This window comes from Lonchura striata, chromosome 5 (genome assembly GCF_046129695.1).
Source record: "Lonchura striata isolate bLonStr1 chromosome 5, bLonStr1.mat, whole genome shotgun sequence".
NCBI classification, from domain to species: Eukaryota; Metazoa; Chordata; class Aves; order Passeriformes; family Estrildidae; genus Lonchura; species Lonchura striata.
The window spans coordinates 23470176-23493865 of NC_134607.1; the positions used below are offsets into that span (position 1 = coordinate 23470176).

General features: G+C 52.2%; 2 protein-coding genes across 3 annotated transcripts; one reads left to right on the forward strand and one right to left on the reverse strand.

Moving 5' to 3' along the window:
• Nucleotides 1–414: 414 nt before the first annotated feature.
• Nucleotides 415–9015, reverse strand: LOC110483810 (arf-GAP with dual PH domain-containing protein 1). 2 transcript variants are annotated; one of them, XM_077783391.1, is made up of 12 exons: nt 8187–9015; nt 7924–8085; nt 6782–6912; nt 5813–5904; nt 5632–5714; nt 4800–4912; nt 4024–4170; nt 3523–3606; nt 3127–3189; nt 2544–2615; nt 1820–2051; nt 415–1732 (listed from the first exon to the last, which is right to left on the reverse strand). In XM_077783391.1, the coding sequence occupies exons 2-12, from the start codon at nt 8012–8014 to the stop codon at nt 1704–1706; spliced, it is 1137 nt and encodes a 378-aa protein (XP_077639517.1). In that variant the 5' UTR covers nt 8015–8085; nt 8187–9015; the 3' UTR covers nt 415–1703. The 2 variants fall into 2 exon arrangements, with proteins under 2 accessions (XP_077639517.1, XP_031359571.1); XM_031503711.2 differs by lacking the exon at nt 8187–9015 and having other exon boundaries at nt 7924–8138.
• A 351-nt stretch (nt 9016–9366) lies between these two features.
• On the forward strand, nt 9367–13005 carry NOL12 (nucleolar protein 12). The gene is made up of 6 exons (XM_021553942.3): nt 9367–9492; nt 9578–9683; nt 9781–9829; nt 10233–10375; nt 11227–11327; nt 12235–13005. The coding sequence occupies exons 1-6, from the start codon at nt 9413–9415 to the stop codon at nt 12404–12406; spliced, it is 651 nt and encodes a 216-aa protein (XP_021409617.2). The 5' UTR covers nt 9367–9412; the 3' UTR covers nt 12407–13005.
• Nucleotides 13006–23690: the final 10685 nt, after the last annotated feature.

Below are 23690 nucleotides of genomic sequence, written 5' to 3' on the forward strand. Positions count from 1 at the left end.
GGAGGAGGCATCCCATCAGTACTCCCCTCACTGTGCAATGACCTTTGGTTTTCAGGAAAATCATGCTACAAACTGGGAGAGATCAGCAAAATTCAGTGAATATATACTTTTAAGTGGATATTTCCATTGCATCATGGTAGTAGGGTGAGTGATGCTCCTACTCATCCAGAAAGTTGATGCTCCCAACAGATTATGGTGGTCTTGGCACAGTGTGGGGTCCCCAGAGAAGTGGAGGGGCACTGTGAGTCTGCCCATTTGGCTTTGATGGGCATAATCACAGTCCACATGCCCCAGGAAATACAATGAACAACTATGGCTTTCTGCTTGATCGTCTGTACTTTTTTCCAAGAAACAACCTCATACCTCAGCAGTTAACATGTCAGCTAATTTAGGAAGTTAAAATAAATTATAATGGTATTTTTAAATTATTTATTTAGGAGCTAATTAAAATACTGGTTGTCTCATTAATTCCAGTTAGCTCCCTTTAACACATGAGCTACCTTCTCTCACACTGCCCGTGTACAACTGCAAACACATCAGATATTACAGTCACCAGCAGAACTCAGCTACTCCTTCCAGCATGTGAAGCATAGCTCTCCCAAGAGAGCTTTAAGAGATGAGCTTTAAGATGTGAATCATGGGTTGATTTAGTATTTTAGGCTAACTCTTACTAATAGAACATGAACATACAGATATTTATGTGTGATATAAACATATGCAATGTGCAGGTCAGAATGAAAATGCCAGGCTTTGACATACAGGGAATGAGGGAGCAGAGAGCCATGTATTACTATATTCAGCATCAACCCTAGGCTGTACCAGAGACAACAGATTCTGAACTCTATACATGTTATGAGCTCATCTCTGCAAGTCCCAATCCCTCTCCATTGGTCTGATAGAGACTCAAGTTCAGCAGCTGATCTTCAGTGGCATGAATATCCCTCACAGTATCTTCCCTAGGGCAGTATTCCACCTTCAGCAATTTTTGTTATGTGCGTGCATGCACACATTATCCACATACCCAAATGTATATCCACATTATTTTTGAGATGATCTCTTGATCTTCTCTGAAGCATTTGGTGGAAGGTCTGCACAAAAATGTCATCTGAAGAAGTTTTCAAGCCCATACATGGCAGAAGGAAACAAGGCTCACATTTGGCTGTTAGGTTACATCTTTTAAATGACCTTTTTCAACCACTGCAGTAACTGATCAAATATCTAGGGGTTTCACATCTCTGTCACCAGCAGGTATGATATTTCCTGTAAAGGAACAGGCTCTTTTAGTCCAGCAGCCCCTGTAACTCACTGTGGTGCCTGGCTCCAGCCAAGCAGCTGTTTTCTTGCATCAGGTGGGTGACTGCAGTTCCACACAGGAATGATGCTGGATTTCAAGTCCAACATAGTAAGTGCCAAAGTTTTCAAGGCCCAACTGACAGGCAAGTCCTGTCAGCATCCAGTCAGACGACAGCAATTTAACAGGGACAGGTTGTTCTGAGGATTCAGATGCACAAAATCTTGCACTTGAAAAGAAGCAGCTAAATTGGGCCCTCAAAACAAAGTGGATATTCTATGGAGGCAAAAGTGCTTCAAAGGGTGCTCTAAGAGCACTGTGTTTCTCTGGTGTCAGTCTCCTCTCCTGTCCTTGTCAGCCACCCAATAGGACCAGGTAGAGTTGAGTCATAGTGAGATTCCTGCATGGCTTCCTAGGATTTAAACTTGAAGTAGGCTTCAACTGTAGTGAAGAGAAAAGGTGGTACATTAGGGCAATACCCTAAATGGGAGTGGCAGGAGGGGAAGGAAACAGCATTCAGGCACTTACTTGCATATTCCTGTGGTGTCATGGCCTGTTTGATGACGCTAGTGAAGGCTCTGATCCACTCCAGCTGGTCAGTCTCTGTCTCGCAGGTGAAGAGGTATTCCCGGTCAGGGGTGACAATGGTGATGCCATAGTGCCAAGAGAAGTTGCCCTGTGTCCCTGAAGGCAATCCCTTCTGGACACTATATCCATTCTCTCCACTGCCCACAAATACCTCACCCTTAGCAAATGCGTCCTGCACATTAGGAGAGAAAGACAGTGACTTATGGAATCCCAGAAGAACAAGAGAATCATTACAGGGCACCTAAGGACAGGAGGAGAGTGTGTGAGGATCAGGGATGTAGCAACAAAAGGTTTTGGAGGTGGCCAGGGGATTCAGAAGAGCAGTGAGTCTGTGTTCAAAGGCAGTAGTGAAAAGGAAACAAGAAGGGCATAAATCTCAAGAGGTCTGAGAGAGGAACTGCTGCTCTCATCTCTCTGTGTCACCCTCCCATCACCACCTTTACACTGCTGCCCTCCCTGTTCCCATTGTTTGCAGGCAGTGAAACAAACACAGAAAGCATGTGATGAACTAAAAGGGAAGGAAAGGGGAAGACCTGAAGTCCATTTACAGCAGCTGGGAAACCTGCAAGCCACCCTTTCTGCAGAACACAGACTCTGTGTGCATTTTGACCCTGCCCTCAGCACCGCTGCCTGCAGCTGCCCCGAGGTCACATCCCCCTCTCACCAAAGGATCCTTGAAGTACATGAGCCTGCGGTGATCCAGCGTGAACCAGCGCTTCTTAAAAGCCTCTCTCTGCTGCGAAGGGAAGAGGTGACATGTGTGAGGGGACAGTGCCCTCTGCTGCGAGCAACGCGAATGGGTACCCCAAACTCATCCCAGCCGCTTGAAGCAAGCCCCTGCCTTAACAGCAATCTCCTTCTCGCCCTTTTTGAGCTGAGAGTGGGGGTCAGTATCGGGTTATTCAGTCCCAGCTGCTGACCCCAACTCCTGAACTTCGATGAAGGACCCCAGAGTTCAGACAGGAGAAATCTGGACACTATATACCTGTAAGGTCACACACACACAGACACATGCAGAGAGATCTGTTGCTCTGGGAGAAACCAGGGACTCTGGCTTCACCTACTTTCATATGTGTCCTTCCCCTTCCTTTTATTCTCCCCTCCCTTGGTGCACACACACTCTTCCCACAGGTGTCCAAAGAGTCAGGGGGGAATGAGGAAAACAGCAGGAGAAAAACATTGAATTAGGGAAAGTCAGTGGTGCTCTGGCAGGCCCCTGTTAGATTTCTTCTACCATAGCAGCTCACCTTGGGACCAGTCTTCTCCATGTATCCTTCCTTCAAAAAGTTCCTTGTCAGACGATTTTTAATCTGACAAAATGGCAAGAGTAACATTCATTTAGCTGTGCCTCTTTGCTATTCATTTCCCTCCCCCACCCTTCTATTGCCCCAAATTCAGTCACCTTCTAAATTTACATTTCCCAAACTGCTTAGCTAGGCATCACTTCTGCCTCCCAAATGCCCAGAAACAGCAGAGAGCAGCTCTTTTCTGACCACCACAGGCCCTTTTAAAAACACCTTCTCATCCCTCTGTCTTTACCCTGCAATTTCCACTTCTGTACCTGGGGTTATAACAGAAACTAAGGAGCTCTTTTATCATGTAAGCAGCGGGAGACTCAGGATGGAGCTCCAGTGCTGCCTTACCTCATTATCGCTGGCAATGGGAAATGCTACCTTCAGGTAATGGAACTGCACAGAGCGGATGGCGTTGAACCAGTCCACTACCTCCTGAGGATGGAACAGGACAGGACAGAAAGCTTAGCCAGAGCAACAGAGGAGCATCTAAATTCACCCAGCTGCACCCAGCCCTGTGTTAACTACAAACACAGTCAGCTCTCCCTCCGCAGCATCTCCCTCACATGCACACAGCCAGCCAGCACGGCTGCCCCATTCCCCACATGCACAGGCAGCACATCTTCTATAGAACTCCTCCCACACAAACCAACTCAGCCAGTGCTCCTGCCCTGCTCCCTGCAGCAAAACTCTCTCACAGATACACAAACACAGAGCCAGAACCCCCACCCTGTTACCTACATCAACTCACACTCACACACCCCATCTTACCCAAGCTTCATAGTATTTAATACCAGCAGCTCCTCAAAGCACCACAATGGCTTTGCAGTGTTTGATGCTAAAACCAGATACCTTGCCACTTTCATGGTAGACAAATATATTCCGGGTCTTATTGTCTTTGAGATAGGTGATCTGCAGGCCATTGGGGTTCCCAATCTTCTCTGGCTGGAATGTAGCATTGATGACATCTATTTTAACATTGATTTTGGGTTCTTTGGCCTGAAAACAGAATGGCATTGACCATGCATGAGCAATCCTAGAAGGAAAGAGATCTGAGCTACTGATTACCTGGGGTAAGGCAGGGTCAGAGACCTGACCCAGGTGGAGAACCTTGTACTTGGCCTTTTTAAACCTTCTGAGGTTCATATCAGCCCACTTCTGGAGCTTGTCTAGGTTTCTCTGGATGGCATGTCCTGCTTCTCCCTACCCAGAGCCATTCTCTCCATTGTGACAGCATTTTAGCTCTTGCCCCACTCATTTCAGAGAGATGAATGAGCAGAAAAGTAGTCCTCCTCAAAACCAACCATAGATAAGGTTTTTGCCAACTTGGCTCACAACGGGGTGAGGTTGGTTCCAGGAATGGTGCAGGATTACACATCCAGGCAAATGGATAGGAGTGAAGTGAAAGATCAGCCCTTTTCTCAGTAGTGAGGGAAGCACAAAGGGAGAGCATGAGGAAAAGTCACTCTGACAGTAGGAAGGGGACCCTTCTCCTTAGTGACATGCTTTGTTCTCATCTCTGATGAAGAAGACAACCTCCGAAACTGTGTAGGAAGTCAGAACATCTCTGTGACCCCTCTGCTCTGGGTGGAGTACACACTGAGGTGGGAGTTGACCACCATACTCACATCCTGCTTGGTGAAATACTTCAGACATCCCTCTCTCTCGGACAAGAGGAACTTGCGGGGTAGGAACTGCCCGTTGTCTCGACCTCGCTTCCAAAGGATGCCTTCCTTCACCCCTTGGAGCAGAAAAGCCACTTATAATAGCATTCCCCACAGGCATGGTAGGCAACAGAGAGCTGCATGCAGCCTGGGGCCCAGCCACCCCTCTGGGACAAAAAACATGATGTACTATTGCTGAGAGTAAACACTTCAGATGTTTCACCTCTGACTTATAACTAAAGATGGTGTGTTCCCATGTTTGCAGTACAGATAAGAACTCACCAAAAGACATTTCCATATTCTTCCCACCTCCTAGTCCTGCTCCTACTACTACCTCTGACAGTGTGAGAGCTGTCTCCTGTGACACTAGAGTCCTGGCCCATGCAGACTCTGGTGTGGGACCAGAACTCTTCCCACTTGACTCTGCAGTCTCTTGGGCTCCAATGCTCTTTTGTCACAGGACTGGAAGTGCCATTTCAAGGACAACTGCCATGGTTAGAGGGGCTGTCATGCAGAAGGACAGATATTCCTTATTGTAGATGTCTGTCTCCACCAGATAACAAATGTTTTTGAAAAATGCCACCTGGTAACACCAGGCTTTTAAGCTACCTGTGGCAGTGCCAGCCTATGTTGTCCACAATTTAACACCCCCAAAACAAAGCCCTGTAATGACCACTTGGGTTACTTGGGTTCTCAGGAGTACTTGTGGGATTAGCAACACTGACACCTCATGATGCTCAGAAGTTTCCAGCACAGACAACAGGCAAGATGTTTTGATGCTGTGTTCTGCTCTTACCATCAGAATATGGCAGCTGTTTTCCTGGCTCAGTAAATTCTTTGCGTTCATATTTGGCCCGTATCCACTGTTCTCTCAGTACTCTATGGAGAGAGGGGACAGGTAGCTCAGAAACAAACTAGAGGAATTAGAGGAACAGAGAATTGCCCTTTCCCCTTTTCTTCTGTATGCAGCAACTTACTGGCAGTCATTGTAGGTTGGCTGGTAATAGTAAATAGGGATGTGAGCTTCATATATGGCTTTAGTCACAGCATTCCCATGTTTGGCCAGAAACTGCAGAGTTAGACAGAGAGTTAGTGCCTTGCCTTTGATGCAGACTCATGTTAGACCTTTTCTTTCCTGACCCACGACAGGGTCAAATGCATATCAAACTCTAATGGAGCATTCACTTTCCCCTCCATTGCAATATTCCAGCAGTCTGGCTGCAGAAAGGCGGGTCTCAAAGGTCTCATCTACTTTCAGACATTACAGTGATTGCACCTGAATCAACAGAGATAAATGTCACTTCCGTAAGGCTGGGTGTGCACACTTTCAGTGCATTTGCTGCCATGCCTCACATCTCCTGGAGAGTTTAACAGCAGCTCTGCAATGGCATCTGGAAAGAAATTCCAACCTCATCCAAAGAGCAACAAAACACAGATTATTTTCTTTGGATCTCCAGAAAATATTTTCAATCCCCTGAAGATTAGTGAGTTGAGGGGGCTGTAATGGGGAGAAGTCAAGTTCTAATAAGTGCCATTTTTCCCCAAGACATTGTACTATATCTGGAAACTTTTCTTGGAGAATGGAATTGCCCAAGATTTTCCCCTTGGACTGCTGAAATCAAGAGGAGACATTGAGGCTGGATGGTCATGGCAAGTGGAAAACAAGTAATCTGAAGCAACAAAGACCCTAAACCGTAGTAAGATACATTGCAAGAGCTCTGCATTTGCCATAAAGTAACAGGCCATGAGGAAACACGTAAAGCAAGTGTATCCTCCCTCTCTCAGTGGGTTGTGGGGAGTTAGCCCTGATTTTCATGAGTAGAAAAGAGACTGTTAAACCAGATTACATTCCAACTCTGTGAGGTCAAAGGACTAATTTTGCCAGGACACTGAGTGTATAGCCTAGTCCAAACCACCTGCCCTAACCATGGGGATAAAGATCTCACCTGCACCTGAGCGTCATCCCAGTAGTCCATCTTCAGGGATTTGACTTTGCTGATGTTAGGGATGTTGCGATGAATTCCTGAACAGCTGAGGCATATAAAGACACCCAAAGTAGAGGATGCCCAGTCAGGATCTGAGAATATGAAAAAGGGTATAACTAGAAGCGGGAGATATACCTCACCTTAGAAGGTAGATCTGATAAACAGAGAGCTAGTGACCATAGTTTCATTTGAGCTGAGTAATTAACACCCAAGGCATGGATGCCTTGTAAAAAAAACAAAACAAAACAAAACACCAAAACAAAACAAAACAAAAAACCCACAGCTCTTGGTCCCCTATTCCCCATTTCAATCACTTTGACTGAATTTTTAATTACCTATATCTTGAAAAACCCCAAAGTGCTCTGTGAAGTCCCTTTGTGTAAAGGATCACCCAGAGGAAAATGAAACCACCTCTGGGAAAAGACTCCAGGAGTTGTTTAGTGCATCACAGCAAACCCCTAACAGTGTTTAGCTCAGGAAGTGGAAAACAACCTTGAATCTAAAACTCTCCTGGAATAATTAAATACAGCAAAATTGTAGTAATTTGCCCAGTCTTAATTTGGCTTGGGTAGTACACTCCTTTTGGAGGTACAAGATGGGTGTTTTTAGCAGCACTCGTAGGACCTCAAACTGGGTACCCTTCTGAGAGGGCAAGCCCTTCAGTAAATGAAATTTCCTAGGCAACCGTGGCAGGTTGTCAGTTCAGAGCTGAGTCATGGTGGAGACAATGGCCTCCTGAATCATGCCTTCTCTCTGGAGAAGTTAGGATTTCATTGCAAGCTTTCCTGTCAGGTCCTGACTGGGCATGACCTTGATTTGCATTTGAGATTTGACATGACTACAACCCACGGTGCTGCAGCTATGGAGCCCCTGCTAATCTGGCACTCCCACATCCCTGTCCTTCCCACTAGTGCTATGGCAGCATCTTCTCCCTCCTCCCTTGCCAACCCACTTCAAGGGAGAGGAAATGAATACCCAGAGCGATGCCTTTCTCTCCACCCCAGGTTTCTGTGCAGTCCAGATAGCCAGCACTAAGTGGCTGCTAGAGATCAGCCCCAGCTCCCTACTTCCAACTCTTCCTCCAGCATCCTTCGGGGACTCACCTGGCTTCCCACAGTCCGCACACAAAGAGTTCTCTGCTCTTTTCCACACTTCCTTCAGGGCCTTCATGCTCCGCTCATTTCCTCCAGCCATCACCTCGGAATGGTATCCCCCCAGGCAGGGCAGGACAGGGCCAGGAGGGCAGCTGCCTTCACCTTTTGTACCTGCAGGCCAACCCACTGCGTTATCCAGGAGAGAAGGAGCCACCAGAGAGACTTTTCCCTCTGGCAGACAGAGGGAAAAGAGGAAGGCAAGAGAAGCCTACGGTTACGGTAAATGGAAAGGGTACAGAGACCTGTCGGTGCACCTGAGCCGGCTGAGCACAGGCAGGGCCAAAGAGGCTGGAGGCTGAAGTGCGCCCAGACTGTTCGTGAGGACTGAGGAGGAGGAGACCTGCCCCATGGGCGTGGAGGGAAGTGCAGCAACTAACCACAGAACTGGTTTTTCCACATTTCTGCTGGGGAAAGGACAGACCAGGAAAAGAGCGAAAGCAGCAAGCAAGCTGATAAAGGAAAGCTGGCTGTGGACAAGTGACTGCTAGGCTGTGACAGCACTCCTGTCAGGACTCGTCACACTCTGTGGGCTGGGGAGGCTGGCTTTGGCTGCCCCCACAATACTTCAGAAGCTTCCACCAAAGTCAGCTGGCCACCACACAAGCATTACAGCCATTTTTAAGGTGAGAACAGGGGAGCAATATTCAGGAGCTCAGCCAATGTCTCTCTAAGCCATCAGAACATGGCAGTCTTGATGCCCCCATCAACCCATCATGCCAGTACCTCTCTCCACCACTACAGAAATTATGGCTGTCCAGCCAGATGCCGCAACTTGGACACAGCATCAGCCGTGATCACTCATCTCCACAATTGCCTTCCCCAGGCAACAAGGGTAACATGCTGTGCTAACGCTAAGAAACGAAAGTAGCTTGAAATAAACTCAGATTCTATTGAAGAACGCTCAGTTGAAGAACTGCAGATGTTAACTATTAGCAAGAGTGACATTTACTAAAGAGATGCAGATGCAAAACACTGCAGTATCAGAACGAGTTTCGGGCTACGCTGTGAGATCGGGCGCTACACTGCCACGTTCTCCGCACAAGGCAGCGCCACAGAATGTTTTGCTGGGAGGAAGCTGGAGAGGAACGTAGCCGGAGGCTGCCATGCCTGCAGCAAACCCGGTCCAGCGCAGACCGGCCTCGGTCGGGCACAGGCGCAGAGCTCCGCGGCTGGCCGGAGGGGCGGCGGCCCCGAGCGCCGCCGGGCACCGCTGCAGGCGGGCACCGCTGCAGGCGGGCACCGCTGCAGGCGGGCACCGCTGCAGGCGGGCACCGCTGCAGGCGGGCACCGCTGCAGGCGGGCACCGCTGCAGGCGGGCACCGCTGCAGGCGGGCACCGCTGCAGGCGGGCACCGCTGCAGGCGGGCACCGCTGCAGGCGGGCCCCGCCGCCGCGTTCCGGCGGAAGGGGCGGCGGCAGCCGCGGCAGCGTGGGCCGCCATGGGCCGCAAGAAGAACAAGAAGGGTCCGGGCGGCCGCGAGGGGCGGCTGGTGGTGACTTTCGACGAGGAGCGGCGCAGGTGAGGCCGGGCCCCAGGGGGAGGCGGGGAGGGAAGGCATCCCCCGGTCGCTGAAAGCCGGGCGGTTCTGTGTTGGCCGCGGCAGGGAGTACCTGACCGGCTTCCACAAGCGGAAGGTGGAGCGGAGGAAGGCGGCGCTGGAGGAGATCAAACGGAAGCTGAAGGAAGAGCAGAGGAAAATGAAAGAGGAGGTGAGGGAAGGGTCTCGTGTCCCCGCTGGCCAGGGCGGACAGCGAGCGGGGCAGGAGGGGCGGCAGAGGCGCCGCATGACTTGTTTCCCTTCCTCAGCGGCACCAGGAGTATCTGAAGATGCTGAGCGAGAGGGAGGAGGCGCTCGGTACGTGCTGGGCCCTCGGGGGGGAGGTGGGCGCCCGTGGTCCGATGCCTTGACTGCGTGTTGAGAGCTGGGGCAGGGACGCTCGCACAACAACAGCTGCTCCTGTGGTCCTGTCGTGTGCTCCAGACAAGCTGGGCAGCGATCTGAGTGGTGACCCCGCAGCCCTCTGCCCAGCAGTCACGGGAGTTGTACAGAAAGGAAGGAGCAAGAGGACATCTCCAATGTCCCCTCAGGGGGGAGAAGGAGTTTACCCTCCAGGCTTGCAGTGCCAAGCCCCTCTGCCCTTTATCCCTGCATGCCAAGGCCAGGTGTCACCCCGGCCCAGCATGGTGCATCAGGAGCAAGTGAGTTTATCCCATGAAAAGTTGGGCACTTTGCAGTGTAGGATTTCTTGTGTTCCCAGAGGAGGCTGATGAACTGGAGCACTTGGTGACATCGCGGACAGAGTCTGTAAACATCGACCACCCAAACCACATCGTAACAGTGACCACCATCAGCGACCTGGACCTCTCAGGGGCACGCCAACTGGGACTGACCAGCTCCGTGGTAAAACCTCTTTCTACCTCTCTGTATCACCTGTACGCACTCCTGGGGCGGGTGAGGCAGGGCCGGTGGTTCCTGAGTATGTCCAAGGCCTTGCAGCTGGCTGGGAACAGGGATGAAAAAGGAAACTCATAACTTTTATATTTTTCCACAATTTAAACTGGACCTCTAAAGAGAAGGAAATGTTCTGTGTTAATAGCTCACTTCACACCTTGATGGAATGCTTTGCTGGTCCCTACAGACCCTGGTTAAATGAGGTGTTACTGGACTGGATGGCAACAGTGTAATACTTTAAAAGCTGATATAAGAGGAACAGCAAGAATGGTCAGTCCTTTACCTATTTCCTGGGTCCTGTTCAGAAATATTACTTTTGGCATGAGGAGGCATTTTTATGTCCATCATCCCATGCTTGGACCGCAAATAAGGAAACCATTCTGTTCTGGTTGTGGTCACTTTTATTCTCAAAATACATTGTAACTGAGAGCTTATATTTGTTTCATAGAGACTCTCAGGTAGTGGTTGGGCTTATATTTGTAAGGTCATCTAATCTGAAAGTCCACTCAAAGAGGTCTAGATAGTAATTTAAGCAAAAGCCAAGACCTTTGGTTCATTCAAGTTTAAAGTTCAAGTGCATGGCCATTAAAATGATGCTGAAGTTTTTGGATCTTGGAGTGGATTACTGTAGGACATCTCTGGTTGTGTCTTTCTGCGGCACTGCAATAGGAAACCTTGACACTTGGACAGCAAGGGTGTGGAGAATTTGGAAATCTTCTGTGACTAGTTAGTTCACAAAACAAGATGAAACCAACAAGGCAGTGGAAACCCCAGGATCACAAAAGTGCTTTATTTTTAAGGGAAAAACTGATGGATCTGAAGAAGAGAAAGGGGAAGAAGTGGTGAATAAACCTGTGAGAACAATGCCAAAGAAGTCCAGAAACCCCTTCCTGTCTGAAAAGTAAGTAGGGATTCCTTCAGCCGATGGGATGTTGGGTTCCGGGAGGCGCGGGTGCTGCCAGGCCGGGGCCCGCGGGGGGCGCTGGCGGAGCGCGGCCCAAACGCCCCGCTCCGCCCGCATCTGCCGCCCCGCTCCGCCCGCTGCTGCCGCCCCGCTCCTCCCGCTGCTGCCGCCCCGCTGCTGCTGCTGCTGCCACCCACTCCGCCCGCATCTGCCGCCCCGCTCCGCCCGCTGCTGCCGCCCCGCTCCGCCCGCTGCTGCCGCCCCGCTCCTCCCGCATCTGCCGCCCCGCTCCGCCCGCATCTGCCGCCCCGCTCCTCCCGCTGCTGCCGCCCCGCTCCTCCCGCATCTGCCGCCCCGCTCCTCCCGCATCTGCCGCCCCGCTCCTCCCGCTGCTGCCCCCCGCTCCGCCCGCTGCTGCCGCCTGCTCCACCCGCATCTGCCGCCCCGCTCCTCCCGCTGCTGCCGCCCCGCTGCTGTCGCCCGCGCGGGAGGAGCAGAGCGGCGGCAGGGTGGGTGGGCTGCGGCCTCACCTCTCACCCAGCACGGCATCGCGGCACATTCCGCAGTGTGCACAGCTTGTCTCTAGGGTTGAAGGTCAGAGGCTGCTAAAGCTGAAAGCCAGGGCGTTCTCCACATTTTTCAGTATCCAGGTTTTACAGCTGCTTTGAGGGTGTGGAGAGTTGCTTTAACTCTGTGGGGTCTGGGCAATACCATGCTCACAACATTAATTTTTGTTGTTACCGCACATGCATGTTTCCTGCGTAGCTGAGAGTCCCTCTGGGACTTGCTGTGTCTGGCATCCATTCCTGCTGGGCCACACAGAGATCTCCAGCTATTGTTGTGGTGTTGCCTTGCTTCTGCAAGCTTTAGTCCCCAAACATTTTTCTCTTTCTGCCCTGCACAGAATCTCTTCTCTTACTGCCACACTGCACATGCACAGCCAGAAAAAGACGAAAGGAAAAAGATCCCAACGTGGGCAAGGCCCACGTAAGAAAATCCAGAAGTCCAGCACCGGGCGAACCACCAAGACTCAGCGTCGGAGGCTGACTGGCAAAATGGGTCGTGACCAGGATTAACAGAGAAACTAATGTTCAGACCACCAGCTGGGACAGTGCTCCACATCTGGCCTGCTGCTCTTTGGGACCCTGTCATTGTGGGCAAGCACCTTGTTTACATGACATTCTGACTAGCCATTACCCAGGCCAATTCAGCCTTTCTGTAGCCTCCTGAGCACTGGCCAGGTTGACTAGACATTCTGCCCATTTATTTTTGCAGGGGTCTCCAGCTAAGTGTCTGGGTACCACAGAATCTCTTAAAAACTTCTGCTGAAGGTCTTGTTCTCTACTTGGCGTAGCCCATCTGTCCTTGGTGCCCCCTTTCAAAGCTGATACTTGGCTTTATCAAAGAAGAGGATCTGGGGCAGAGTGCGAGAGGCACATTGTTGTCAGGACAGTTTGAGAGACTTGGGAGAGCTCTGCTTGCACTCCTGCATCAGCGCCCTGGCATTTCTGCTGTGCAGTAAATCCTTTTTCCATGGAGACATGGTGTCATCTTGTCTCCTGTGTTTTTTCACCACACAACACAGTGACACACCTGGATGCAGGGGTATATTTTGTTTGGTACTTGTGCCAGGTGAAATTGGGTAACTTTGTGAATAAATCTGAAGTAATTTTGCTAAGGAAAGAAAAAATCTGTGACTTATTTGAAGCATAATGGGAGCTATGCTAACGCCAGTACCAACTGGAAAGAGGGGGAGGTAATTCCTGGTGGTTAAAGGATATTGAAATCCACTGGTGCTTGGAAAATGAAATAGCTAGGAGCTATTTCTGTGGCAAGGCAGAGCCAGCTAGAGCAGGAATGGCTCATTCCATTGTCTGCTGAATATGCCGATCGTAACTGCGATAGCTCAGGGGAGTATGAAATGCCCTAATGCCCTTGCTGTGTGTGTGTGTGTGTGTGGCCCTCTCTGGGGTGGGAGTGGCAGAGGCTGCCCTTGTCCTTTACCTCAGGGTTGCTGTAGTTATTAGCAGCTAATTGCCTTTCTTCTTAGGACCTCAGTGTATGTTTTTTACTGTGGTTGCCCTCAGCAGGAGAAGAAAAAATATTGTATTGTTGGGATTTAGGAGTATCGGTGGTAAAACTGTGAGTGAATCCTCTGAGAGTGAGCCTAGGAAGTATGCTGGCCTCTGTCCTGGAGTATCCTGGAGTATTCTGCCTCTGTCAGCCAAGCCTCCTCCCATGCCATGTGTGCACTGAAAAGGAAATGACAAAGAAAGAAAAGGCCTATGTGTCCAAAACCCACACCAGAAAAATTTGCAACCCAGCAATGGGCAAGTAGATAGATTCCTCATGCCAGAAATGGGAGGGAAAAGAGTAAAGCAGTGCCTGAGGCTGCATGGAGGAACATCAGAACAATGCTGATGGCCACCAGTCACTGTAGTGAATGGCACCAGCCTGATGTAACTCTCCATGGTTTCTTGTAGGGTGTGCACACAGAGCTGTTCTCCAGAGTGTGCTAAGGGGGAGGGTATGATCTCAACACTGACAGCAGCAGCACAATTTCTGCTAGAGGAAGGCTTCTGGAGGGAGCCAGGCAACACGTGACACACGTGCCTGTGGTGAGGAATGGGGTCCTCTTGCACTTCCCTTTCCCTTCTGAAGAAGGTAATTGCTGGGGAAGCGGACACTGTTATCACTGGTGCCTTGTATGCTTGGATTCAGAGTCCCACTCTGAGCTGAGTTCTTGGGCACTAACAGAGTAAACTCAGTCACATTATTAAGGTATGTGTGTGGTTTTCTCACCTCACCTTTTAACACTGCCTTAAAGACCACTCCAGAAAGGTAATGGGATTGAATGTGATTTTTACCTATTCACCTGTCTCACCTGGGGTTCTTGGGTGTTTCAGAGCTGCAAAAACACAACTCGGGCAAGGCCAAAAGTGTTTTGCTGAACTGGATCTCAGCCAAAGTATCCACGAGGTCCCATGTGTGGAGCATAAATAATTTCTTGTTCTGGTTTGGGAGTTACATGCTCTAGAGCATTCTGTGCTTGGTGGGTTAGAGAGGGATGACGGAGAGAAGGAGAGGGAAGTTCTGTTTGGAGAGAGGTATTGCACCAGGGGAAGGCAGATCAAAGTTGGAGGGCAGGATAACACCGTTTGTCTGGATCATACAGCAGCTTTCCCTTCTGTCCAGGATATTGTGCCTTGTGGAGTGACTGTGGAGAGAAGGTGACCTGTATGCTTCCTCACCCAAGGAGTTTGCTCTGGAACTGGGATGGCCACTGTAAAAAAAATGTACTATCTGTTTGAGAAATCTGTTGGAGTGTGGAGTGTGGAATGTGGATCAGTTGCCTTCCCCAGCCTGTACGCAGCCTGGCATGGTAGCTGGGACAGAGCTGGATGACCTCATTGTATTCCGGATGAAGTGCTAAGTGACTTCAGTTTTTGTAATTTTGCTGTCAGGTGATCTAGAAGAATCTCACTTTTAGTTTGCTGTTTCCCTGGCCTAATAACATTTTTGAGCCTTTCTCGAGTGTCAGCTGAAGTTTCCAACAGCCCCTTCCATGCTCTGAAATCTTTCAGTTCCTGCTAGAAAATGAGTTTTCAAAATTAAAAAAAAAAAAAAATAAAAATAAAAATGTGTATGGAAAAACTGAGAACAGAACTGTTAAATCCTATACAGCATTAACCATCAGGATTGTTCACTACACTATTGATTTCTCCATTTCATTGATTAAAGCTTTATTTTGTAATGTGAATTACTGACTTAGCCCTAGACTGCTGTTTTTGTTATGCACAAGGTATACAGTCAGGCTACCCCTGGATATATTGAAATGAGGATATGAGTTTTTGCACACAAGTCAGTAAGTGAAGTGTTTGCAGACATGTCACAGTTCATCCCAGACTCTGGCTTAAAATCCTTCTTTGCTGCTTCCACTTGTTTGCAAGATGGATTTGATAATTTTGGGTTTTTTTCCCCCCACTAGCTGCTCAGGAGGAGGCTGCTTCCAAATGCAAGGTACTTGCAAAAATCAACATGCTAGTGCAATTGCTGCTCTGTAAAGGAAAAGCAGAGGCCAGCAGCTCCATGTGAACCCCCTTTTCCACAGGCATTTCACGCGTGGCTCTGTAGCTAGGTCACTTCGGGCACCTGCGCTTTGCTGGGCACACGCCCCAGGCTGGCACAGAGATGCAGGGCTTTGACGTGGCCTGCCACATTGGAGTTACTATGCATGGTGGCTTCCACTGGCTAGACTGCAATTATGCACACATGCACATACAAAAATATAATTGGGATTATAGAGGATCAAAAACAGACTGTGAGGCAAAAAGATCAGACAGTTGGGGGAAAATTGGAGCACAGCAAAAAGGAGGAATGGCTGCAGTGTGTGCATGATCTGTGTGATAATCAGTGCACTGTAGTTATTGCTTTTGTCATGTATCAAGCTCAAGGCTGTACTCAGTACAGTCACGCTGCTGTTTCCAGCATTGTGTTCCAGAAATGAACTCGAGGAAAAAAGTTACTGGGATAGTGATGAGAACTTTTGGGGACTAAAAGGGAGCTGAATAACGGGTTGTGTGAGGTAGATAGGTTTGAGGAGTGGATTACAGACTGCCCTTAATGAATGAACAAAAGGTGAAATTGAATTTTTAGTAACTCACTAGCATCGGGAAGAGGAGTTTGAATTGGAGCAGTGGAGGACAGATGTTAAGGGCGTTCTGCTAGAAAGAGTGAGGGTGAGGCAGGGCTAGTTCTTGGTAGGTAAAGCCCACGCCAGACAATCTCTCTGAGCGCTGAGGGTAGGCATGACCCCCTGTTGGAGCTGTGCTGGGACGCGCTGGCGTTTTGCTCTCTCAGCGCTCGCGGATAAGTCCGCTGCTTTGGCATCTCTTTCGGCTTCGGGATCAATAACTCTTGGGGCGCTGCCTCCGAGGAGCACTGGGTACCCCCCGGGCAAGGGTGAGGCGGTGCTGGGGAGCTGCGGCTGAGGGGCAGGGCTGAGGGGAAGGGCTGGGGGCTGAGGGGCAGGGCTGGGGGCTGAGGGGCAGGGCTTAGGGGAAGGGCTGGGGGCTGAGGGGAAGGACTGGGGCCGAGGGGAAGGGCTGGGGCTGAGGGGAAGGACTGGGGCTGAGGGGAAGGGCTGGGGGCTGAGGGGCAGGGCTGGGGGCTGAGGGGCAGGGCTTAGGGGAAGGGCTGGGGGCTGAGGGGCAGGGCTGGGGGCTGAGGGGCAGGGCTTAGGGGAAGGGCTGGGGCTGAGGGGAAGGGCTGGGGCTGAGGGGAAGGGCTGGGGCTGAGGGGAAGGACTGGGGCTGAGGGGAAGGGCTGGGGGCTGAGGGGCAGGGCTGGGGGCTGAGGGGCAGGGCTTAGGGGAAGGGCTGGGGGCTGAGGGGCAGGGCTGGGGGCTGAGGGGCAGGGCTTAGGGGAAGGGCTGGGGCTGAGGGGAAGGGCTGGGGCTGAGGGGAAGGACTGGAGCCGAGGGGAAGGGCTGGGGCTGAGGGGAAGGACTGGAGCCGAGGGGCAGCGCTGGGGCCGAGCCCCGGCCCGGCCGCTCGATCGCCCGGCCGCTGCCCGCGACACGAGGGAGCCCGCGCCCGGGGGCGCCAGGGCCGCGCGCCGCCGCCGGCCACTCAGGAGGCGGTATTCAAATCGCTGCCCGGCGGCAGCCAATCAGAGGGGAGGGGGCGTGGCCCCGCGCCCCGCGGTTCCCACGGCGAGCCTCATTGAGGGGGAGCTCGGCGGGCGGCGAGGCGCTGGGAGCCGTAGGGAAACTGAGGTACCGGGGATACCGGGAGGCACTGGGAGCGCTGAGCACGGCGGCTGCATGCATGCCGGAGGCCCCGGGCATCACAGCATTATCCTGGCAGTAGGCCCCAAGGGATGCGGGGAGTAATGATTTGCCCATCAGGCACTGGGGTACCAGGGATTTCACCCACGGGTGGCAGTGCATGGGCAGTGGTGGGCAGCGATGTGGCGTGTTTTGTGCTGCATCCCTGGCAGGGGAGTGCTTAGGCTCCTGTCAAGCATTTTGTGTGAACAAGTCAAGCAAATATGCCCCAGTGTGAGGAAGGATGCTGCAAGTCCGGCACCAAGTGCAACTTGCTGTACTGAAAATGGGTGCACTGACAAACAAAAATTATAGCTTTGTTCTGGCATTGATGTTTGGCCTTGGTTGTTTTGGGGAGCAGCCATAGCCTTGATCAGCTGCTCTGACTCAAATGTCCATGTTTAGAGCACCAGTGGCATGTTCACATCTCAGATGCTGGTCTGATTTCCTGTCCTTCTATTGGTGCCTCGTCCGGGTAAATTAGGCAGAACCGTCCCAGCTTAGATCATATTCTCAAATCCAAGGACTCACTCTCAAACCCTGCAGGACAGAGGAATTGATGGTGGGCAGGATGCTTGCAAGAAAACAGAACAGAAATGGGGATCCCAGCTGTCATGCTAGCAGTGCTTGTTAACCTTCACAGTTTTAAAGTCCGCTGTCCTACAGGTCTCAAAATTTTAGCAGGATTAACAAGAGTCTCAGTGGGTTTCCAAATTTCCTAAGCTGCTTATAGCCATCCCTTTATGACCAACATAATTAAGAAAAAAGGTTTAGTTTTCATGCCTTTTAAGAGAGAAAAAACATTTCCATCAAACAAAGTAGCAGGACATGTGCATCATTCCCTCTGTTCACAAGGACTCCCAAACAGAGGAGTGTCAGCAGTCATTTCAGAGTGTAGTGTGCCTTCTAAAAGAGCTGTCGCTAGAGCACTTTCTTTTATTACCTGTATTTATATGGATCACCTTGTACCTGGGTTCCCTTTGATTCCAGTATTGACAGCTGGGAGCAGCAAACTTCAGTCTGGAAATAACATTCCTGCTTTCACAGCTTCTTCTGCTGCTGTTCCTTCCTCCTTTTTCTCCTGGCTGGCCCCTGCCAGTAGCCCATCAGCCAAAGATCTTCGTCCCTGCTATGCACAATGTCTGGTTCAGTGGATGACGTGCCTTGCATGAACTTTGAAGCCAACATATTTGCAAAGAGCCTGTGCCAGCACTGTTTCCGAGCCGCAGGGGCTCACCAGCATGCTGTCCAGGTGAGCTCCTCCATCCCACCTGCAGGCTATGGATACTTCATTAAGGGTCTCTTTGTTCTATACTGGATCCACCTGCCTTTTTAGAGACAGAAATCCCTAAGACAAAGGCTCAGCCAGGATTTCTAGATTTCTTGGTGGGGAAAACCTCTATGGGCATTCCTTTCCAAGCATAGGAATGCTTAATTTAACTGTTCCAGATCACAGCTGGGAACCAAGCTGAGCAGAGAAGTGCTGGACACTGGATACAAGGGGCTTGATAGCCTTTCCCTGGAAGGGAAAGCAGGAGTGTCACAGATGCAAAGCTACAAGGAGGGAATTGGAAACTGGCAGAGCAGGGACCCGCCCTGTATTAATCTCTGCTTGATGCTTGCTGGCATTTACAGCTTTGCCTCACCTTAAATAGGGTCCTGGTCGATTCCCTATGGCTTCAGCTGTTGGCTTGGGGCCAGGGCTCAGTTCTCTCCCTGAGGCAGCTTCAGCAAGATGTTCCCAGAGGAGAAGGCAGGAGAGGGGTAAATCTCATGGTGTTTTGGGCTCCAGATACCTTGATCCAACATGATACTTTGGGAAAGGACTGGACACAAAAGCTACTTGGCTGTCTCCAACTGGGCGACAGCTGGTTTCATGTTCACAGAGGGTTTCGTGTTGTTTGACGTCCTACAGGAGCGGCTGGCCAGGCATGATGAAATAGTAATGAGCTTCCCTCTCTCTTTCTCACCCTTTCCCCCTCTCCTCCTGGCCTTGGGTCCTCTAAGGTTACCTTAGCCCTTCACCCTCGATCTGCTCAGAGCTGTCAGCTCTGAGTGAATCCTGGTGCAGGCAAGATGCTGGAGGGAAGGCAGCACAGCCAGCCGGCTCCCCGGAGCCTCCCCCACTGCTGCTCATAAGCCCCGCAGGTAATGGGGGCCAGGGAGGATGCTGAGATGCCTGCAAGCCCTGACAGAGAGAGGCAGAGGCTGGGACTACAGCCTTTTCTGCAAAAATCTTCCTTCCACTTGGCTCCACTGCCTCTCCCTGAGCTATCCTGCTGGAGAGGCGCTATCCTGAGGGAGAGTGGCTACAGGCATCATCCGTGCCAACATCGGGGGGCAGTTTCCCTGAACCCTCATCCACACATGCCGTCTCTGGGATGTCTGCAGCATTCAGCATCACATAGGAGTGTGCTGGGTCTCCCTGGCCTCTTGATGTAGGAGAAAAATCTCAACGGTGGGCTGGGAGAGATATCAAGAGCCCTGGAGGCCAGGCTGCTCTCGGAGGAGGAAAAAGGAGCAGGCATTTCCAAGAGGCAGCCTTCATCCTCATCCTTGGCACGCTGACAGCACCATTGCACCCCTTCTTCCTCGCAGGATCACGCCACGGAGGTCACAGGGCGCGATGCCTGCAGCGATGCAGCCCCAGGGGAGCCCTGGGACTCTCTCCATATTTTAGCCCCGCAGTGCGAGGTGTACGTGTGTGTGGGCCCAGCGGAGGGCACGGAGCGGTGAGTACCAGCCGGGAGCCCTGCTGCTCCAACAAGCCCCTTCGGTGGGGAGAACGGAGGAGGGGGAGCGGGAAGCCAAGCAGGGGGAAATCAGCTGCCTTTTCCCAGATGCTCTGCACACTGGTGCCTGGGAAAAAGGAGTGAGAAACCCCCATGCGATGCACTCTAACCATTCCTCTGGGCTGACCCTGGAGAGGTCAGGGGGCTCCTGAAAGAGTGTCCTTCATCCTCATTCCCTCCAGAGCAAGGCAGGTGGTCTCAGGATGGGCTCTGCCAGCCTCTGCCCATCCAGTAGAGAGTGAGTCAGTGTGGCTTGGGCTGCCAGTGCTGTCACTTGCCCCTGAGCTCTGCGGGCTGTGCTGACCACCAGCTGTCCTCTCTCCCTGCCCCACAGCTGGCACGAGAGCAGGCGATATCCCCCACTCAGCCCCGGAGCTGAGGGTGAGCACAGAGAAACTGGCACCGACCCCAGCGCCTGTGCTGAAGCCAACTCCACGCTTGCCAGGGTGAGATGGGGATCTCTTGTGGTTTGGGTTATTTTGGTATCCCCAGCTCCCTTGGCCCTTCAATGCCACTTTTGCTGGGCCCATTCAGAAGGTTTCTGGGTACACAAACATGTTGAATTTGTCCCTCTGTCTCTCCTGCCTTGGCCAGATGGAGGAAAGAGCCCATCATGTGCAGGGAGGTGGATTTGATGATTTTTATGGGTCCCTTAAAACTTGAGATATTCTATAATTCTAAGGTCCTCAGATGCAAGGAGGGGATCAGCTGAGACTCTTAGTCCCCACAAAGGAGGCTCTCCCCCTCAAGAGCTCATGAGATTTGCTCTTGGATACTCCCATGTGGACTTTTCTATGTTGTTTCTTGCCATCGTTGGTCTGGCATCATCTTACACTCACACAGCTCCTCTTCTGGTTCCTTTTTACCTGCAGTTTTGAGCTGAACAGGCTGTAAGTTCTCATATATACTCTTACCTCCTTCCAGCCTACAGAAGCTACTAGTCCCCATTGCAGAGATCTGCCCTATCTTGTCACCCAGGAAGGGGAAATGACCCGTTTCTGGGACAACACTTTGGGATCAGGCAAACGGGACATGATGAGCTACTTGGGCCATAAGGAGGAGGTGCGGTCACGAGCCCCACAGGCAGACAGACCCAGGTGGGCTCAGCCTGTTCCCTCTGGATCCTGGGTGAGAACTGAAGCCCAGGGCTTTAGGAAAGAAATCTGTCCACTGAAAGCAGGTACTCTTGGTTTGCTCCTGTGTGAGATCCTGGTTCTGGTGTGCTTTCCACCCAGGGGTCTCTGAGGTTCAAGGCAGATCTCTGTTTAGATTTAGCATCTCTTTATCTAATTCTGGTCCCAGGAAGTGTTCAACACATCCGCGGGCACTATGTGAGAATCCATCTGTGTGTGTGCTGGCTGCAAACCGGGGGCGTCTTTGGTGCTCTCTATCTGCATGGTTTGGCATGCCCTCGGCTCGAAGTGCTGTGTTCCAGTGCTCCCACCCTGCCTCGAGGGAGTCTGGGTTTTATCTCTGCCCTCCTGGACCATTTCTAGCTCTCCTCCGAAGACCTGCTTTGCCGTGGACGTGGTGGCATCCCGCGTCGCTCGCGCCTCCCCCAGTAACGGCCTTCTCCCCGTCCCAGAGCGCCGCCCTGCCAGCCAGAAGCCTGAGGAGAGCTGGCCAAAGCACCGAAAAACTGACCCTCCCTGGGCATCCACCCTGCCACGCAGCCCAGCTGGCTCCCCGCCGGCCCGCAGCGACCTGCTGGGTGGCAGTGGGCGCCTCTCTGGCCCACGGGTCCGGGAGTCCCACGGGCACTCCAGCAGTGGGGGTGCAGAGGCACGGCACGGGCTGGAGAGGCAGGAGTACACGGTGCTGGCAGACCTGCCCAAGCCCAAGCGCCTCGGCCAGCGGGATGCTGCTGACCGCTATGGCTCCCGGACACTCAGCCCTGGCCGAGTGGAGGTGGAGAGGATGTTTGGATGTGAACGCAGGTGAGAAGTAATGGGACCCCACAGTGGTCAGAGGCAGGGGATTGCCCTTCCACGCTCTTGGGGGCCCCCACCTCTGTGCTTCAGGAGGAAGGCAAGGCTAGATGGCAGAGCTCAGCTTTCAGCTGTGCTTAAGTTTCCCTCAAAGCAAGGGTTGGGTATAGGCTCAGAGCTTCCTCCATTGTGGCATATGGGCAGCTGAGGCTGTTGGAAAGGTTGTGGAAGGGAGCATCCTACCTTCCTCATCCTCACAGCCACCTGGAAGCTGCAGGACCTGCTACAAAGCAAGGCTCCCCACAGTAAAAGGGCCAGGAAAGAGGTGTTCCCCAATCCTAGCATAAATATCTCCCCAGGAATTTCACATTCACTGTAGGAGCCACTCGGGAAATTATTGGGGATGCCAAGAAGTAGCCAGTAGCTGTTTAGGCTTCAGCTGGAGGAGCAAGATCGGCTCCAGTAGTGGACGCACAGGGCAGGAGGGGACATAAGGAGGGACTGGGAAAGTGGGTGGGATGTAAAGATGAAGGGAAGCTTGAGGAGTAGTGTGAAGAAGACATGGGTGAGGCAGCAGGATATGAAAGCTGAGGTGGTTGGTGGGGACAGGGAGAGGCTACGGCGCACACAGTATCTGGGGCAGGTGGAGGTCTGTGGGGTCAGGATAAGGTGGAGGAGGGTTTGCAGGGGCTCTGCTTCCTAGCTGAGCAGGGTGGCAGCTGGACCAACTGTGTGTGCCCACAGGAAATCAGAGACACTGGAGGCCTTCCAGGCTCTGGAGGAAGGCCGTGTGGACCGACTCGATGGCAAGACGCCGGTGCCTCCCAGCAAAGGCCACCTAACTCGGAGGCGGTCCAGCCCGAACCTGCCCAGGGAGGTGAGGCTTGGCTGCACAGCAGGACCTCATCCCAGCTCTGCAAGCTGAGCTGCTTTTTCCTGTCACATTTTTCTCTTCTTCTGCCACATGCTTCTCTCTTTCATTCCCCTTCTCCCTCTTCCCTTTAATCCTAGCTCTTCCTCTGTCATGGACTGGGACCCTTGGCTCTTAAAATGCAGCAGCCCTTTCACCCTTTGGGTGCAAGAGGCTTCTCTACAGTATGGACTGGCTCTATGCACAGGAATGCAACTTCTCTCTGGGGAGCCATTTAACCAAATCACCTGCTAGCCCTAATCCCATCTCGTTCTGCTCATTGGCACTTTTTTAAGAGGATCCCTGCTTTCTCTCCCCTGTGACCCAGGGTCAGCGACTCTCCTGGCAGCTGGAGCAGCGCAGCAGAGACCCCAAAGAGCGCCGGCGTTCCCCCAGCCCAGCTCAGCACCCCGAGAAGGCCAGCAGGACCCGGGGGGACTCCCCACGCCCTGCTAGCCCTGGCTGGCTGCTGGAGAGGGGGAGCCAGAGCCCACGCTCCACAAGCCCAGCCCGCAGGTTGGAGAGGAGAGCAGGGGAGCCCGTCACCCCTCCCTGTCGCACTGAGAAAAGCTGGAGAAGCCGAGGGGAGCCTGCCCGCCCCCCAAACTCAGACAGGGGCCGAGCCACCTGGCAAGCAGGGGGTATACAGCAGATGCTGGAGAAGAGGAGCCGAGGGGATTCCCTGCACCCCACAGGTGCTGGGAAGGGCACAGATATCGTCAGGCTGAGCCGAGCAGGGCCGCCACCACGGGCCCTCAGTCCTGGGAGACGTACAGAGAGCACAAGGAAAAGCCAAAAGGAGATCTCCCCTCCCAGCTTGGTGCGGGGGCCAGACAGGCAACGAGTGAAGCCAGGGGAGCCACTGCACCTTGCAGGGCCCAGGAAGCCATCCGAATGTAGCTG